The sequence below is a fragment of the Eubalaena glacialis genome, chromosome 16 (assembly GCF_028564815.1).
Source record: "Eubalaena glacialis isolate mEubGla1 chromosome 16, mEubGla1.1.hap2.+ XY, whole genome shotgun sequence".
Lineage (NCBI taxonomy): Eukaryota > Metazoa > Chordata > Mammalia > Artiodactyla > Balaenidae > Eubalaena > Eubalaena glacialis.
In genome coordinates, this window is record NC_083731.1 from 73,997,840 (window position 1) to 74,013,466 (window position 15,627).

Genomic DNA, 15,627 nt, shown 5'->3' on the forward strand with positions numbered 1-15,627 from the left:
AAGCCATGTGCACACGGACGGCCGTTACAATCTGCCGTTCACCAAGGAGCTGCTTCACTTTGCTGCACGGTTTTGAGTAACGTGTCAATACCGCATCACTGCTGAGGAAACTCTCTTCCAAAGGAGGCCAAGAATAAACCTGCTGGCTCTACAGCTTTCGGTAGCTACCAGCCTTCGTACTTTATAACTTCCCCGGGAAGCGTACTCCCCAGCCTCATACCCAGAATTCGGGGATGCAGAGATACTGGTGGAAAACAGAAGTGAGCGGGACTTGCGAAGTTCACCTAGCGCGCTGTCCCACCGGCCCGCGGCCCTCTCGGGGAGACTCCGCAGCCCCAGCCCCGCGGCACCCCCCTCCACCGCCCCGGCCTCGGGCCGGTTCCCCTTTAATGCAGACCCAGGCTCGGCGCTGCCGGGCCCGGCTGTCACTCGGGCTAACTTGAATAAATATCCCCCACAGTTCATTGCTGCCGCTCACGCCGCGGAGGGGAAATGTCGGCCATGTTGATCGCAGCGCCGCCGCCGCCGCCGCCGCCGGGCCGGGCTGGGGAGGGGACGGCGGTGGCCCGGCGACTCCGCGCCGCGCCAGGACGCTCCGTAGCGGGGGAGGGGGTGGGAGCCCGCAGGGGAAAAGACCTCAGCGCCTGGAGCACAGCGGGTGGGGGAGGGGAGCATAATGAAGGGTGAATGGGGGGGCGGGGAGGGTGAGAGAGGAAGGAACAGGGAAGGGAAGGGAAGGGGGAGGGCGAGGGCTGTTACCTTGATAGCATAGGGCGGCTCTTCGAAAGTGACCAGCATATACCTGTCTCCTCTGCTGGCAGGGTCCCGGGCACGGAGCTGCGGGAGAGCGGGTGGGGGACGGGAGGAGGAACAGGGCGGGCGAGAGGGAAGCAGAGAGAGGCGAGATTACCAGGCGGAGAAGGGGCGCCCAGCGGCCCCGCCGCCCCCCACAGTACCGCACACGCCGCAGCCGCCCCCCACACACAGATCGGCCCCCGCACACCGCCCGGGGCCGGAGCTCCGGCCCGGGCCGAGCCCGGCTTGCAGCGCCCGCCCGCCCGCCCGCCCGCGCGGTGGGGGAGGGGGTCCCCGAGCCCGGCAGCTCCCGCAGTCAGGTCCCCAACACCTCCGCCTAGCCGCCCCCGGCCGCCCTCCCTCCACCCCTGCCGCCCGCGGGCCGCCGGACCGGGGTCGCCGCCCGGGCTCGGTCAGTCGGTACCTTCATGAAGGTCTCTACCGCGCCTTTGGCCGTGTCCAGGTAGGTGGTGCCCAGATGGCTGCGCTGGTTCATAGAGGCAGACGTGTCTATCAGGAACAGTAAGATGGGCATAGTGCTGGCCGGGGACACCGGGGCCCGAGGTGGTGGAGAAAGAGGAGATGGTAGAGGTGGAGGCGCCGGTGGCGGCGGCGGCGACCGCCGCTACGCGGGGCGGGGGAGCGCGGCCCCCGGGAGGAAAACACGGTCTGGGTCTTTCCTCCGGCTGCGGGGAGTTTCTCCCCCGATAGTTGAGAGGAAACTCCCCAGACCCAGTCCTCCCAGTCGTACCCCCGCCTCCGCCTCCTCCTGCCTGCCTGCCCGCTGGGGCGGGCGCCCGGCCGTCTGTCTGTCGGTCCGTCCCCCCCGCCTCGGGGATCCCGTCCCCGCTCCCGGCCCCTGTGTGTGTCCCAGCGGGAGACGGGCCTGGCTCCCAACCCCACCCCCGGTGCAGGGAGTGGGGACCTGGGAGCTGGCGAAGAGGGGAGTGGGCTGAGGGGAGATTGGCCCTGGGGCTGTTGGGAGAAGTTTCAGGGACTCCCTCCGCACCCCGGCGGTGTCACCACTTTCTCAGCCCCTCTCGCTACTGAAGCGCTTTTCTCTCGCACACTCCGGTTTTAACTCGGGCAGGGGCTGCAGAGGCTCCGCCCCCTGACACGTCCTCGAGCCACGTGATGCACCGCCCCGCTAATCTATTGGCTGGTCCCTGGCCTCTTATTAGCATATTCAAACAGCTCAGGGGCGGGGGAAGCTTGGAGGCTGGCTCCGGGAACAGTTATGGAGCACGCGCGGAGGCGGAGCGTCGGGTGCGCGCGAGAGCGAGCGCGAGGGGCGAGCAGGCGGGCCGGCAGACGCGGAGGCGGGCTCCGGGAAGGGGCGGGGACAGCCCGCGGAAGGACGGCGGTGTGGGGGCGGGGGCCGCGTCGGCGCGCGCAGGGCGGCCGCGGCCGTGAGGCTGCGCGTGAGGCCCGGCGGCCTCGCCTTAGCTGTTGGAGGTGATAGGGCTCGGTGGAAGGGAAATGGAGGCTGGCCTCAGCTCCTGTTTCGAGGTCGCTGTAGCGAACCCCTTACCCAGTGGGCGGGTGAGGAGGGGATGAGTAGAGTGATCCAACGCCCGGTTAGGAGTCGGGGCAGGCCGGCGGTCATCCTCCGGAGGAGGGCTCGGGGCCCGCGGTCGTCGGGGGAGGTTCCTTGTGCCTCGGAGGGCCGGCCCCAGCGCGGGCGGGCCCGGGGCGGGGGAAGGGAAGTGAGAGGTTGTTTATGACCAGGGACTAATCTCCTCCGCGAGTCACTCCGCTCCCGTAGGGGAGTGGGGGCGAGGGACGATCCTCGCCCGCAGCCTCGCTCGGCCTTGGGCAGCGACCGAGGGTGAGGGCTGGACCTGGCCAGGAGCCCTCTCGTTGGAGGACCCACCAGAAAGGGAACAAACCCTTTTTTTCCGAACGCAGCCCTAAAAGGGCAGCGGGGGAAGACTCAAATATCGATAAACAGTTTATTGCCCTTTTTATACTCGGGGGAAAATAACCCGTCCTACCCAAAGAAATAACCTCTCACAAGCCATGTTTCCTTAGGGCCACAGACTATCAATCTCAGAGCTAAAAGGGGCCTTAGAAAAGCAGCGTCCATTACTCTTGTTTTTAGATGAACAAACTGACTTGGCTTGCCCAGGTGACACATAGCATGGGTTCTCCATAACCCTGCCAGTGCTCTTTCCTTGCACTGTATGCTGTCTCAGACTCGATCCAAATACTGCCTGAAGGCAGACGTTCTCGGATAAAACCAGCCCCTGTCATCAGGCTTGATGGCATAATGATTCCTCTCCTAAATCATGTCCGAGGAAGAGTTGCCTCAAATATACTAGTTGAAAACTTAAAGACATTGCCTAAAATACAAGTTGAATTAGGGACATACGACCCGTATAAGACTGTAGAGATTTATAGGGCCTCTCCTATTAGCCTAGCATTTCGATTGTTTATCCTGAAATTCTTAATTATTTGCCTACTGGTCACTCAAAGAAGTTGTTCCTATTACCATTAACACAGAACAGACATGTTTTGTGGCACTTTTTTTAAATTTTGAATTTTATAACTCGGACTTTTCCTAATATTTAAGACAACCTCTGAATTTTTGTTAATTTAATAGTAGGTCTATTCAGTAATATGGTGTTCTGTATGTGCCATAGAAGAGTAAAATATTTTTAAGAGATTTGGACTACTAAAGTGGAGTAGCGAGCTTACATCCAATATTTGCTGAGGACCAGTGGAGTTAAAAAATGATTAAAATATTGTCCCTGCCTTCAAAGAGTTTGTGGTTTTTCTAGAAGAATATTGCCTACATATTATTAGCTACTACAGAGTAGAAAGTGATTAGATACTAAATAATTCAGAAAAGAGAAAAATTTATTTCCCTAGGGTAATGAAAGAACATTTTCCAGGGTAAGTTTAATCGGTGCCTTAAAGCAATGTTTCTCAAACTGGGATCCTAGACCCTGGAGATAAGAATTAGAGTTCTTTGATACTTTAAATTTTTTGTTTTCATTTTAATGACAATATACAAATTGTTTTATTAGTTACAAAGACAAATTTTTTCTTTCAAAGTGATAATTTGCAACTGAAAGAGATTTTCATAGAGTTGGTCTTCAGATTTCTCTATCAGTGCTTTCAAACTGTGCTCTGTGGGCTCCTGCCTGTCAGAAAATGTATTTTCTAGAATCATAATTTCTTTTACGTTTCTCAGGTTTGAGAAACACTGCTTTAAAAGATCGGTAGGATTTGGGTATGTGGGTAAAGGAAAAGAAGCTGCTGGTGAAAACTCCTTCTAGACGTTGAAAATGTAGTAAAGAAAGGAAGTTAGCACAGCATTGCCAATGGCTTCCTGGGGAACAGTCAAGTTCAGCTAGGCTGGAGCACCAGGTACATGAAGAACAGTATAACATCCAGAAAGGTAGGTCAGGTCTGGATGGTAGAGGGCCTTTATTCCAGGCTAAGAATTTTTTTCCATATAAATTGGAGTTTTTAGTTAGGGTGCTGAGTACAAAGCAGTGTTTGAAGGGAATAGAACTAGACGAGTGAGGTAGATGAACATGCATTAATAATGACCTTACCTATTGCCGTTACTTGAAATCATTTCCAACGGAGCCACCATGGTCTTTCTTCCCTGACTCCATGGAGTTGGCAGATTGTTGCACTAGGGTCATAAGTGGAGGTGTATGGTAGAGCCAGGATTAGATGCAAAGATCAGGAGAGCCAAGTCCAAGGAGCCAACATGGAGCATATAACCAGAACCTATGCTTGTGCTGGCACCTGAGATCAAAGGCCAGGTTTCCAGTTCAGAGGGCCAGAAGTGCTGGAAGGCAAGGCCCCAAGGCAGAACAGGAAAAAAATCAGGACATACATAGGCAGCAAATCAAGAGGCAGTCCAAAACCAGGAAGCATTGACGAGTGGTCCCTAGACAAAATTGTGAAATAGGCCAAGTTTATTCTTAGTGACTCCGGTTGGCAATTAAGCTATTAGTTGGTGATGGCTTAAATTAGTGGTTCTGGGCCAGGAGATGCACATCAGCATTATCAATAGAGCTTAAAAATGATAATGAATGTACCAAATCCCCAAACCCAGAGGAAAGTGATACAGTAGAATTGGGATGGGCCCTCTACCTCTCATTTTTTAAAAAGCTGTTCAGGTGAATCTTAAATAATGCTGATTAAGAGCTATATGCTTAAAGTATAAGAATAATGTATGTGTCTAGCATCTAGTAGTACTCAGTAAATAAGTTTAAAAATTCACATACCCTTAGAGTTATTACATTTCTTAAAACTCCTAAAATAAATCTGCAAACTAAAAGGGAAAAAAACTATAAATGTGACACCAATATAGATAACAGTGGAGTTTCGTCATATGCATATTTAAATTGCTTGAATTCAACTATGTTTGACAAAAAGGAAAAAGAGAAAACAAAATAATGCCAGAGACTCCCACTGTTCCCCTCAATGAACTTAGGCCTTGCAGGAAGCACAAGATGGGAAACATGAACCTCTTCTTCACTCAATCTCTGTGATTCTAGAATGTGATTCCAGAAAGATTCTGGTTATATGCAGGCTTATTTTTCTAAAACATGGCCCCCAAGTGCAAGCCAACTATTTCATCAGACTCAACTGAAGAAACAGTGAACTCTTGCAGTGCTAGAGGGAAAACTAGTTGGAGTAGGGTGTGCTAAGCCCTGTGCTGTTGCAGTCTAAGGGATTAGAGAAGACTTTTCTGGGAGGACATTGGTGGGAAGAAGTATGTGGGAGAAAACATGCTCTTTGCTGCTGTTTTTAAAGGAATGCTGCCCAAATGCTATGGTTCTGATTTAAAAGGGAATGAATTAATTATACAAAACCCTCTGAAAGAACGGTGACTCTGGCTTAAACAATAGCCTAAATTGTTGAAATGGAGCTATTCTAACAGAATTAAGAACTGATGAATTATATTCATTTGTAGGAGCCAACCAGAGCCCTTTTAAATTATTTTAAACTAAGGGTAACATGGTTTAAAAATAATTACGTGCCAATGACTTGGCTTATGGTATCTGGTTGTACCATCTGAAAAGAATAATCAGATGAACTTAGTGTTCCTCACATGTAACCTAACAAAGTTTCTTTTGGCTGTCTTACCATTCATTTGCTCAGCTCTCTGTTTTACTCTTTGAGATCACAATAGTGATGTTGAGAGGTTGAGAACATCAAAAACAATGAAGTAATAAGCGTAAAAACTTAGATGTGAAATTATGTAGCAGAAAGTATTCAAATAATATATAAGGAAATTTAATTTTGGTCATCCTAATTTATAATATTATATAATACCAATTATATAATTATATAATGTCAATCCTCAGAAAAAAATGCTACTAGGGACTACTATTAACAAGAAAGTAGACCTTTCCAACGGGCAGCATTTCACAGTAATAGTTGAAGTCTTAGGCGATTCAAGATGAGTACTGAAAATGAACATATCCAAATTGAGAATTAGAATCAAAGTGGAACAGTTTCTCTATCAAAGGAGCATGAACATAGCAGTAATTATTTAAACAACTATTAATAGCCCACCTACTATGTGACAGGCACTATTGAAACCCTATCACTATGGTAAGCCATAGAGAGTTTATAGTTTAATGGAAAGAAGACAGAAAAGTAGTGAGAATACACTCTTATTATGTCAGCAGACCCCAGGCATGATACAACCAGACCTGTCTTAGAAGATTGTTTTGAAAATGCAAGATAAGATACCATATTTTATCAATTCTGAGACACCACGGGTTCTAAGAAATGCCATTACTTTGGGGCACTGAAAGAAAAACAAAAAATGCTGCTAGTTAAACTACAACATGGGAATTCCCTGGCGGTCCAGTGGTTAGGACTGGGCGCTTTCACTTCAGGGCCCCAGGTTCGATCCCTTGTTGGGGAACTAAGATCCCACAAGCCGAACGGTGCAACAAAAAAATTAAAAATAAAAGTAAACTAAGACGTTGCTTTCTTACCAATTAGAATTTTTCCATACTGTACTGAATTCTACCAACCAGGAGCATTAGTGATACAACATGTTTTAAAAGAATACTCCACTCTTGTCTTCAGTATTTTCTTCTAAACCATTGGCTTCCATTCCACAAGTTTTGATTCTGGTGCTTTCTTGATCCAACTAGAAGGTGTCAGTGAAAGGTTTTCAGGCCACAAACAGGATTTATGTCCTTTCTTTAAACGGTTAGTTGACTAAAATGTCTAAGGTTTGCAATTGCCTCATTGTGCCACCAAGAATAATCATGAAGTTTGTGCGTGTACAGGCTATGACAGCTACATCACAACTGCCTTCTGGTGACAGCATTATAAGATGCAACTACTGAAAGCTGAATTCCAATTTTCGAGATGTTAAAAGAGAAAGCAATGTACATTTTAAAATCCGTGAAATGCTGGGACTTCCCTGGTGGTCCAGTGGTTAAGACTCCACGCTCCCAATGCAGGGGGCCTGGGTTCGATCCCTGGTCAAGGAACTAGATCTCTCATGCCGCAACTAAGACCGGTGCAGCCAATAAATAAATAAACATAAAAAAAAAAATCGGTGAAATACTATTTAGTGCTTGTAGCTTTTAAGATAAGCATCATTAGAATATAGAAAGAGCACTGTGAGTACTGAGGCTAGAGCAGCTAATCTCACAAAGGGACATTTGAGCAGACAGAAATCCATGGGGCTGGAACATGTGTGTGGAAGAGTGGCAGGAGTTGAGGCTGGACCACATCAAGGGTTTCATGTGTCCAAGTAAGAAATTTTGAATTTTATCTTCGGGTGATAGGAAGACAGAGTTTTGTGGTAAGGGAGTAATATAATCAGAATCTCATTTTAGAAAGATAACTTCAGTAACAATTGGGAAGATGGATTAGAATGGGAATACAGTAAGCAAGGAGACCAATTAGGCAATTTCTGCCTTAATTCAGGGAACAAATAGGAATCACTGTGGATGTGACAACAGGGACAGTAAGGTAAGGCAGGTGTTATAAAAGACATGGGGACTTCCCTGGTGGCGCAGTAGTTAAGAATCCAACTGCCAATGCAGGGGACACGGGTTTGAGCCCTGTTCTGGGAAGATCCCACATGCCCAGAGCAACTAAGCCCATGCACCACAACTACTGAGCCCGCGTGCCACAACTAGTGAAGCCCACTTGCCTAGAGCCTGTGCTCCACAACAAGAGAAGCCACTGCAATGAGAAGCCTATGCACCGCAACGAAGAGTAGCCCCCACTAGCCGCAACTAGAGAAAGCCCACGTGCAGCAACGAAGACCCAACGCAGCCAAAAGTAAATAAATAAATCTTAAAAAATAAAAATAAAATTTAAAAATAATCTATAGAAAAATAAATAAATAAAAGGCATGGAGGTGATAAACTCCATGAATTGATAGGACTTGGTGAACTGAGTAGATGCAGGCAGAATCATGATATTGTGAGATTAAATCCATCTTGCGTCATGTGAAGTGAATATCAAACTACTGGTAACTATAACTTCTAATAAGAACCAATGGTATTTATTCAGTCATTGGTTCAACAAATATTTATTGAATCTCTAGTATGTGCAGCAGCTAGAAATTTAGCAGTGAATAAAACAGGTTGGAAAATGCCTGTCCTTATGAAGTTTACATTCTAGTGGGGGAGGGAGGCAGTAAAGAAGATAAGTATATGGTATGTTCACTCTAAGTGTGAAGGAGGAAAACTAAAGCAGGAAAGGTAACAGTGTTGCAGAGGGGGAAGGGCTGCTGCTTTAGATATAGAGAACAGGGAAGACATCATTGAGAAAATGACATTTGAGTAGACACCTGAAAGAAGTGAGAGGCAGAGCTGTGCAGATATCTAGGGGAAGACAGATTTTATCCATTTACTGAAAACATTTGTAGTTTGAAATGCTGATACATTTTAAAGTCTTATCTGTTGGTAAGTATTCTTTGCTGATACTTAGTATTTTTATAACAAGTAGTATTAATAATAACTATTTTTGGCTGATAATACATGTTCTTACTAATAGCAGTATTGTTCTAATTAATAATAATAAGTATTCTTTGCTAATATACGTTCTCCCTGACAGGCAGAATACCAATTGTTCATTAAATATTATTGAGAGATTTATTTATCTCAAAGTCAACAGGTACAGTTTTAGATTCTGGGGATTCAATGGGGAGGGATAAATTGGGAGACTGGGATTGACAAATACACACTACCATATAAAATAGATAACTAATAAGGACCTACTGTATAGCACAGGGAACTCTTCTCAGTACTCTGTAATGGCCTATATGGGAAAAGAATCTAAAAAAGAGTGGATAGGGCTTCCCTGGTGGCACAGTGGTTAAGAATCCGCCTGCCAATGCAGGGGACACGGGTTCGAGCCCTGGTCCGGGAAGATCCCACATGCCGCGGAGCAACTGAGCCCGTGTGCCACAACTACTGAGCCTATGCTCTGGAGCCCGCGAGCCACAACTACTGAGCCCGCCTGCCACAACTACTGACGCCCACGCGCCTAGAGCCCGTGCTCCACAACAAAAGAAGCCACATCAATGAGAAGACCCTGCTTGCCGCAACTAGAGAAAGCCCGCGCGCAGCAACAAAGACCCAGTGCAGCCAAAAAAAAAAAAAAAAGAGTGGATATACGTATATGTATAACTGATACACTTTGCTGTACAGCAGAAACTAAAACAACATTGTAAATCAACTATACTCTAATAAAAAAAAATTTTTTTTAAGATTCTGGGGATTCAGTGTTAAATGAGATAGACCTACTCACTACCCTCAGAGAGTTGCCAGGTAAAATACAGGACCCACAATTAAATTGGAATTTCAGATAATGTGTAATTTTTTAGTATAATTATGTACCTAATATTATGTGGAACATACTTATACTAAAAAAATTATGTGTGGGCTTCCCTGGTGGAGCAGTGGTTAAGAATCCGCCTGCCAATGCAGGGGACACGGGTTCGAGCCCTGGTCTGGGAAGATCCCACATGCCGCGGAGCAACTAAGCCCGTGCGCCACAACTACTGAAGCCCACGCGCCTAGAGCCCGTGCTCCTCTACAAGTAGAGAAGCCACCGTAACGAACAGCAGCCCCTGCTCGCTGCTACTAGAGAAAGCCCACACGCAGCAACCAAGACCCAATGGAGCCAAAAATAAATAAAATAAATTCATAAGAAAAAAATTATGTGTTGTTCATCTGAAATTCAAGTTTAACTGGGCATCCTGTATTTTTATTTGCTGAATCCGGCAATTCTATGCCCTCACTGAACCTACAACCTAACCTACAGGTGGCAGAGATTAGTAAATACAATTAGCATACAGTGCACATGCTGTATAACCTGGGAAGCCATAAAATGGAAGACACTGGGACTCTAAATGGGTGGAAGAAACCTGCCTGCCAACCAAGAACATCCATCCTTAAGAGCAAGAAACAAACTCGTCATATTTGCACCATGTGTTTTGGATCCATTTGTCCCATGGTCTCTTTGTAACACCAGCCTAGCCTAACTACCTTAATGTGTCAGTCCTGAAATCTATCATGCCCAGGTTTACTCCAGAATCAGAAGTTTTCATGTAATGTACCAGCAACTAGTAAAATATGTAAATAATTTTTACCAACAGAGAGGTAAAAATGCTTGTACTGTAGTCATCATTCTCTCAGGTGCTGGTTTTAAAAACTGGGGTGCCCAATGTCGGGTATGAACCCTTCACTCCTCAGGAAGAAGCTCTGGGTTTTGAGTTCCCTCCTGATTATAGGTCGCCATGCCAGGGGTGGGAATTACAGTGAGATTGTGTCTCAGCCTTTCTACCTGCTTCAATGTGGTTTCCCTCTGGTTTGCCTCACGTGAAGGGGTTGCTCCGCCAGTTTTTAGGTTTTTGTTCAGAGGAAATTGTTCTGTATACAGCTGTAGATACATTGTGTCCATGGCAGGAAGTGAGTTCAAGGTCTTCCTACGTAGCTGTCTTGAGCCAGAACCATAGTCATCATTCCGACATGGCTTTAAACCTGAGTATTTTCAAGGCATTCATGAGGGACATCAGATCAATAAAAGAAAATTACATGATTTGATGGTTTCCCTAAGCAACTAACACTATACATTATTTCTGGCTATTAAAACATTTTTAAATATTTTTTCTTTCAAACAGTTATTGAATGTAGAGACAGGTATTGTAGGCTCTGAAAATTATAAATAAGACATGATTTCTGATTTCAGAAAGTGTAGGGCCTAGTAGAGCAAATAAAGATACATAATACTAAGCACAGTCTAATCAGTGCCAAAAGATAAGTGCAAATAATATCCCTAATTGAAGTGAGAAATTCATTCAGACTAAAGAAGAATAGAATAAAGCAACTGAATAAGGAAGCATTTTTCTTCAAAGTTTTACAATTTTCTAACTTTAAATTTTGTTTAAAAGAATCTGTCAAAAATTTACAAAATGCAAAAATAACAGAGAAAACAAAATTCACTTTTAATCTCACTACACAGATATAGCCACTAAGAACATTTTAGTATATATTCCCTCCTTTATATTTTAAATAGAATTAGGGTCTTTTATATATATTTTTTCTATCCTGCTTTTTTCCCACCTAATATAATGTAAGCATTTTTCATTAAATAATGTTTTCAATATGACTTTTAATAAGTGCATAATATTCCATCCCATGGATGTATCATGATTTATTTTCTTATTACTAGATATTTTATTTCTAGATGTTTTACTTTTATAAATAAGGATGCACTGAACAGCCCTATACGTCAATCTTTGTAATAATTCAACAATTATTATTTGAACACTAGTTACTGCTCTGGATGTTGGAGATATGTTAGTGAAAAAAACAGTCCCAAATCCCTGCCCACATGGGGAAGAGGAGGAGAGAGACAATAAATATGTAAACTCTATATTTGTAAGACAGCGATAAGTGCTCTAGAAAAAAATAAAGCAGGGAAAAGGAGTAAGTGGTGGAGCTAGGTGCTTCCCTTCTAAACCTGTGTGATAGAAATAACTAAAACATGGAGTGGAATTTGGTAAATGCCAAAAAGAAGTTCAAAATGCAATGAGGGACATTACCTACTTGGACAGGACAAGAAAGAGAAACCCACCAAATTAGGAGAGAACAGGTGGACAACCAAAGCCAAAGCAAAAAGAGAATTTCCAAAAGGAAAATATAATTTTTCAAAAGTTAATGACACAACAAAGTGAAGGCTGAACAAAAGCTATTAGATTTGAGAAAGCCATTGTTGACTTTTATAAGGAATATAAAGACAGAAGAAATAAGGTGAATTAGATCACCAGGGATTTTTTTTTTTTTTTTTTACTTTTTTTTTTTTGGCTCTGCCACACGGCTTGTGGGATCTTAGTTCCCTGACCAGGGATGGGACCCAAGCCCCCTTTAGTGAAGTGTGGAGTCCTAACCACTGGACTGCCAGGGAATTCCCACCAGGGATTTTAGTGAATGACTGAAGGCGGAGAATATAAACTTCTCTTTTTGAACTAAAAAAAAGAAGATGGGATGGTAGCTCAAAGGACCAAAGAGAACCTTTATTTTAAAGTGAAGGAAAAACCTGAACATGTTTTTAGGTAGAGAAACAATGGGGGGAAACTGAAGGTGTGAGGGAGGTATAGCGGGGTGGGGCAGTCTCAGGAGAGGAAACGACAGGGTTAAGAGCACAGGTGGGAACACGAGGACGTGAAAGAAGGGGCACTGACTTCCCTGAGACCAGAAACAATGACAAGAATATGAACAATGCCCAGCACCGTGCCCAGTGTGATGTTAATTGACCACAAGGCTGCCCAGAATTTGGTCAAACATTATTCTGGGTGTGTCTGAGGGTGTTTGTGGATGAGATCAATATTTGAATGGGTAGACTGAGTTAAGCAGATTGCCCTCCCCCAAGTGGGTGGGCCTCATCCAATCAAAGACCTGAATGGAACAAAGAGACACCTTCCCTTGAGTAAGAGGGACGTCCCTCCTGACCGCCTTGAGCAGGGACTTCAGTCTTTTCCTGCCTTCAGACTCAAAACTGTAACACTGGCTCTTCTTGGGTCTCAAGCCTGCCAGCTTTTGGACTGGGACTACACTATTGGCTCTCCTAGGTTGTCTCCACTTTGCCGACTGCAGATGTTGGGACTTCTCAGGCTCCATGCTCGTGTGAGCCAATTCTTTATAAGCAATCAATCTCTCTCTCTCTCTCTCTCTCTCTCTCTCTCTCTCTCTCTCTATATATATATATATATACACATACACACATATATGTATGTTCTATGTTCTGTTCCTCTGTTTCTATTTGTTCTATTTCTCTGGAGAACCCTGACTAATATGCCAGTATATGGCAGATGTGTAATCTATATTGAATGACAAAATCAATTATACAGAGATTCAGAGGTGGAGAGAATGGGTCCGAGGGAGCGATGGGAAATGGATGGCTGCCCAAGCCAACCAAGCTAAATGCTCCAGGGAAACCTCTTTAGTGGCTGCTAGGGGATAGTATGGACAAGCAAGCAGACCTTCTGAGCTCTTCATGGGCAAAAATCCCGGCTGGCAGGTGGTCAACCTCTAGGACATTCAACAAGCATACCTGTAGGTGGTCAGAGCTCTGAGTCAGAAATATGAAATCAAGGGAATGGTCAGAAAACATGCATTTCATCGCCTACTTGTGCCAGGCACTCCTGCTAGAGCTTCCCATGATCATTTAATCTTCTGACAAACCTGCAAGCTAAGTATTCTTTCTTTTTCAGAAAAGGAAATGGAGAACAAGTAATATTAATTAACATAGTCCAAGGTCACAAAGCAGAATAGACTTAGAACCTAGATCTGAATCCAGAGGCATAATCCAGGGCAAGCCTGACAGGAGTTGTCGTTGACCCATCCATGGGAATTGGCACTTAGGGCTAGGGCTCCAATCCCTGTGCAGATGTAGGAACTGGGATACTTGGAACAAAAACAAGGCAGAGCCTCAGACACAGAGGAAAACATAAGGGAGCCAATCAACAAAATATAGTATAAGGGAGGAATTTGCTCATAAGAACATAGTGGGAAGGATAATGGGGTGAGAGCTTCTAAGATGTTAGTAAGAATATCATTTTAATATTCAGTTCGCTAGTCTCCAAACACTAGTGTTCTAAAACAGTGAGTAAAATAGCTTTACATCTTATTAGGCAATATCTATCACAGATGATGGGCACATAGGAGCACTCATGACATCCACTTAATTTGCCAGATTAAGTGATGCTCCTCATTCCCTCTTTAAAACATGCCCACATTGTGGTATACGCCCCAAACTAGTAAAATTTCCTTTGCTATCATTGTGAACTTCACCCACTACAAGTTCCATGCTTGTGTGATCAGTTGCATTTTTCCCCCCAAGCCCCTTCATACCAGCTGAACTTGTATTATGTTAATTATTACATAAACCAATGGAACGTGAAACAGTCACTAAGTAAATCGCTGTCAAATTAGGTGTAAGCAAAACAACTACAAAAGCCTAGAAAAAAAAGTAAAAATCTATAAATATTTTGCATTTCAAAAGATTGACAAATGAAATACAGTTGACCCTTGAACAAAGCAGGGGTTGGAGCGCCAGCCTACCACACAGTGGAAAATCTGACTATAATTTATAATTGGTCCTCCGTTTTTTGTAGTTCCTGGGTATCCACCATCCACATCAAATCCATGAATTCGGGACTTCCCTGGCGGTCCAGTGGTTAAGACTCCACGCTTCCAACGCAGTGGACACAGGTTCGATCCCTGGTCGGGGAACTAAGATCCCACATGCCGCACGGTGCAGCCAAAAAAAAAAAAAAAATCCATGAATTCAGTCAACTGAGGATCATATAGTACAGTAGTACTTACTATTGATAAAACGCGCATATAAGTGTAACTGCGGAGTTCAAATCCCTGTTGTTCAAGAGTCAACTGTACATTTGCAGTTCAAGTTATTTTAGCTTTAGGTATGTAGTGGCATTTTTTAAATTTCTCTGCTTTAGTTGACTTTTTCAGTCCACCAATCACCTACCAATGTTGGATAAGAGGGCTTTTACTATGCTCTGCATTGTACTTGTATTGCACTTTTTTTTCTAAAAAAAAAGCACAGTCTGTCTAGAAAAGCAAAATTCAAGGCCAAGTCCACGTTCTTTTAGTGATTCCATTCAGCATTTTTCTGTTAAACCTCAACACAGAGTATAATAATACTACATGTCTGTTTAGACTATTCCTCTAAGTCTATAATGTGACTCCTGTGTATTAAATTCTGTATTGCAAACATTTATGGCTCACTAGTATTCATAAGATTGCCAGGAATTATGCATTTGGGGGCCAAGTTGTTGTTTCATTATAGGCCAATATGTACAGCATTCTAATAGTTCTCAATGGAAGGAATCCTAGAGACAATCTAGTGTGATTCTCTTGTATTAAAGATAAGTAAACTGAGGTCCAGGGTTAAAGACACTTGTCCAAGGTAAAAATATATTGAAATAAAATTAAGGGAAATATTTCAATAGCCCCTAACAATTGTACCTTACCCATAATATGTAACAGTTAAAATCCAAGATTCTCAAAGCACTCTTAAATCAGATCATTAATGATTCTGATACCTATGTATCAAAATTATTGTCCTATTTTCTACCAGCTGGGTTGCCTCCTCTCAGACACTGAATGGTCAACATTTTCTTTGCAGGTGAATCAGTTGAGAGTTGCATTCATCCGTGAATAAGAAACCTGAAAAACAAGGGTTATTTTTATCACCTGTGTCAGTGTTAGGCTGTCCAGGCAGGCCTCGTTTGTCCACTCTTAAGTTTTATAATATCATTAAGAACATGAGGCTTTCTCAGGTTTTTGTTCAGCC

At 44.3% G+C, this 15,627-nt stretch overlaps 1 protein-coding gene across 3 annotated transcripts in view; it reads right to left on the reverse strand.

The window, feature by feature from the left end:
• INTS6 (integrator complex subunit 6) overlaps positions 1-1,863 on the reverse strand; it is a 108,006-nt gene extending 106,143 nt beyond the window's left edge. For all 3 annotated transcript variants that reach the window (XR_009697519.1, XM_061170807.1, XM_061170806.1), the window contains exons 1-2: positions 1,220-1,863; positions 760-837 (exon numbers count right to left, since the gene is read on the reverse strand). Coding sequence is in view for 2 of the 3 variants with exons in the window: in XM_061170807.1 (XP_061026790.1) it covers positions 760-837; positions 1,220-1,330 (189 nt within the window). In the remaining variant the exon portion in view is untranslated. The remainder of the gene's footprint in view (positions 1-759; positions 838-1,219) is intronic.
• Positions 1,864-15,627: the final 13,764 nt, after the last annotated feature.